Source organism: Mesitornis unicolor, unplaced genomic scaffold, assembly GCF_000695765.1.
Source record: "Mesitornis unicolor isolate BGI_N332 unplaced genomic scaffold, ASM69576v1 scaffold42511, whole genome shotgun sequence".
Classification (NCBI taxonomy): Eukaryota; Metazoa; Chordata; class Aves; order Mesitornithiformes; family Mesitornithidae; genus Mesitornis; species Mesitornis unicolor.
In genome coordinates, this window is record NW_010165230.1 from 3421 (window position 1) to 4875 (window position 1455).

The 1455-nt window shown below is 55.6% G+C and overlaps 1 protein-coding gene across 1 annotated transcript in view; it reads right to left on the reverse strand.

Annotated features, from left to right (window-relative positions):
• The window catches only part of SYNGR3 (synaptogyrin 3), a gene marked incomplete at its 5' end in the record, with an annotated part of 2710 nt that extends 1764 nt beyond the window's left edge, over nt 1-946 (reverse strand). The window contains one exon of the mRNA XM_010194549.1: nt 804-946. Within this exon, the coding sequence (XP_010192851.1) occupies nt 804-946 (143 nt within the window). The remainder of the gene's footprint in view (nt 1-803) is intronic.
• Nucleotides 947-1455: the final 509 nt, after the last annotated feature.

Consider the following 1455-nt stretch of genomic DNA (forward strand, 5'->3'; position numbering starts at 1 on the left):
CAGTGCCCTCCTGGGGTGGGAGCAGATGTGGAGGGCTCCCTTTGCTGGTGGGCAGTCGGGGAGGAGCTGCAGGGGAGCTGGGATTAAAAGAGATTAATTTGGATAATAATAAAGCGGTGAGCGGTTAAACTGGGGAGGAACTGGAACCACGGCTGCTGCCGGAACGGCTCAGCCCGGCTTTTGCCCCAATTCTTTTATGGCAATGTGGGATTAATGAACATCTTGGGTACTTTCTGCCCACGAAAAGCCAAACGGGGGTGGTAAGAGCCCCCCATGAGTGTCACAGGCACCCCCAGGTCCAGTGGCTGCGGGGAAGGGACCCCCCAGGGCTCTTTACCCCCCTGTCCCTCGGCTGCTGCACAGCTCCAGGGATGCATGGAGCCTGAACGCAGGAGCAGAGGGGGTCTCGTGAGTGCTCCCCAGATCTCCTGCCATCCCACGGGACAACCTCACGGCACTGATCTGCTCCTGGGGACTCATTTGCTTCCAACCGCGCTGCTCCCATGGGGTAACGAGGCCCTAAAATGAGGGCACCTCACGGCCAGCGACACGATTTTGGGGGAAACGCGACTTTCCAGCTGCAGAAGGAGGGGAAGTGTGGGATTCCCCAGCGAGAGCGGACTGAGCCGATGTTTTCTGGGTAAGAAAAACTGCAAGTTTCGCCTCTGTCTGGAGGTTTCCTCAGGACAGCCCCTTGCTGCCCACCGGCATTCACTTCTCCAAACCGTGCCCCAGATCCCTCCCCGCGCCCAGGGCAGGTTTCATTTCCCCCATCCCCACCTCAGCTCCAAAGCCGAACTCACCCAGACGATGATGGAGAAGAAGGAGAAGGTGATGGCGGCCCGGGCGGCGTCCGCTCCTTGGGAAACCGCTTTGTTCATCGTCGTCCGCTGCCACTGGTTTGCAAGGAAGCAGAAGGCTACAAACCACAGGAAGGACAGGAAACCTGGAAGAGAGCAGAGGTGCTCAGTGCTGACCCTGCCCACCGCCTCCTCTGCTGTTGCACAAACACGCTGCCACCAAGATCTTCAAATAGCAACCGTGATCTCGGGTGCCTGGGCCCAAACAGAGCTATTTTAGAAGAGGCTGATAGCCAGCATAGAGTTATTTTTCTTCACAGCAGCTAATGAGGCTTTGGTTTGGATCTACTGAGAACGGTGTGATAACACACCCATGTTTTGGTTGTTGCCAAGCGATGTTTACATCAAGTCAAGGTTCTTTACAAGAAGTCAGGAGGGGACATAGCCAGGAGAGAGAGAGGTGCCCCAGCCATGATCTGAGTTGCCCCACAGAGAGTATTCGAGACCACAAACTCACTGTGAATTGGGGAGTTTGCTGGGGACACCTCTCTCTTCCTTCAATGCAGCATCAATGACAGGGGAGAGGGCAGCCTTGGGAACTGGTGGGCTGAACCCCCCAGGGATGGCTATTATTATTATTATTATTATTATTATT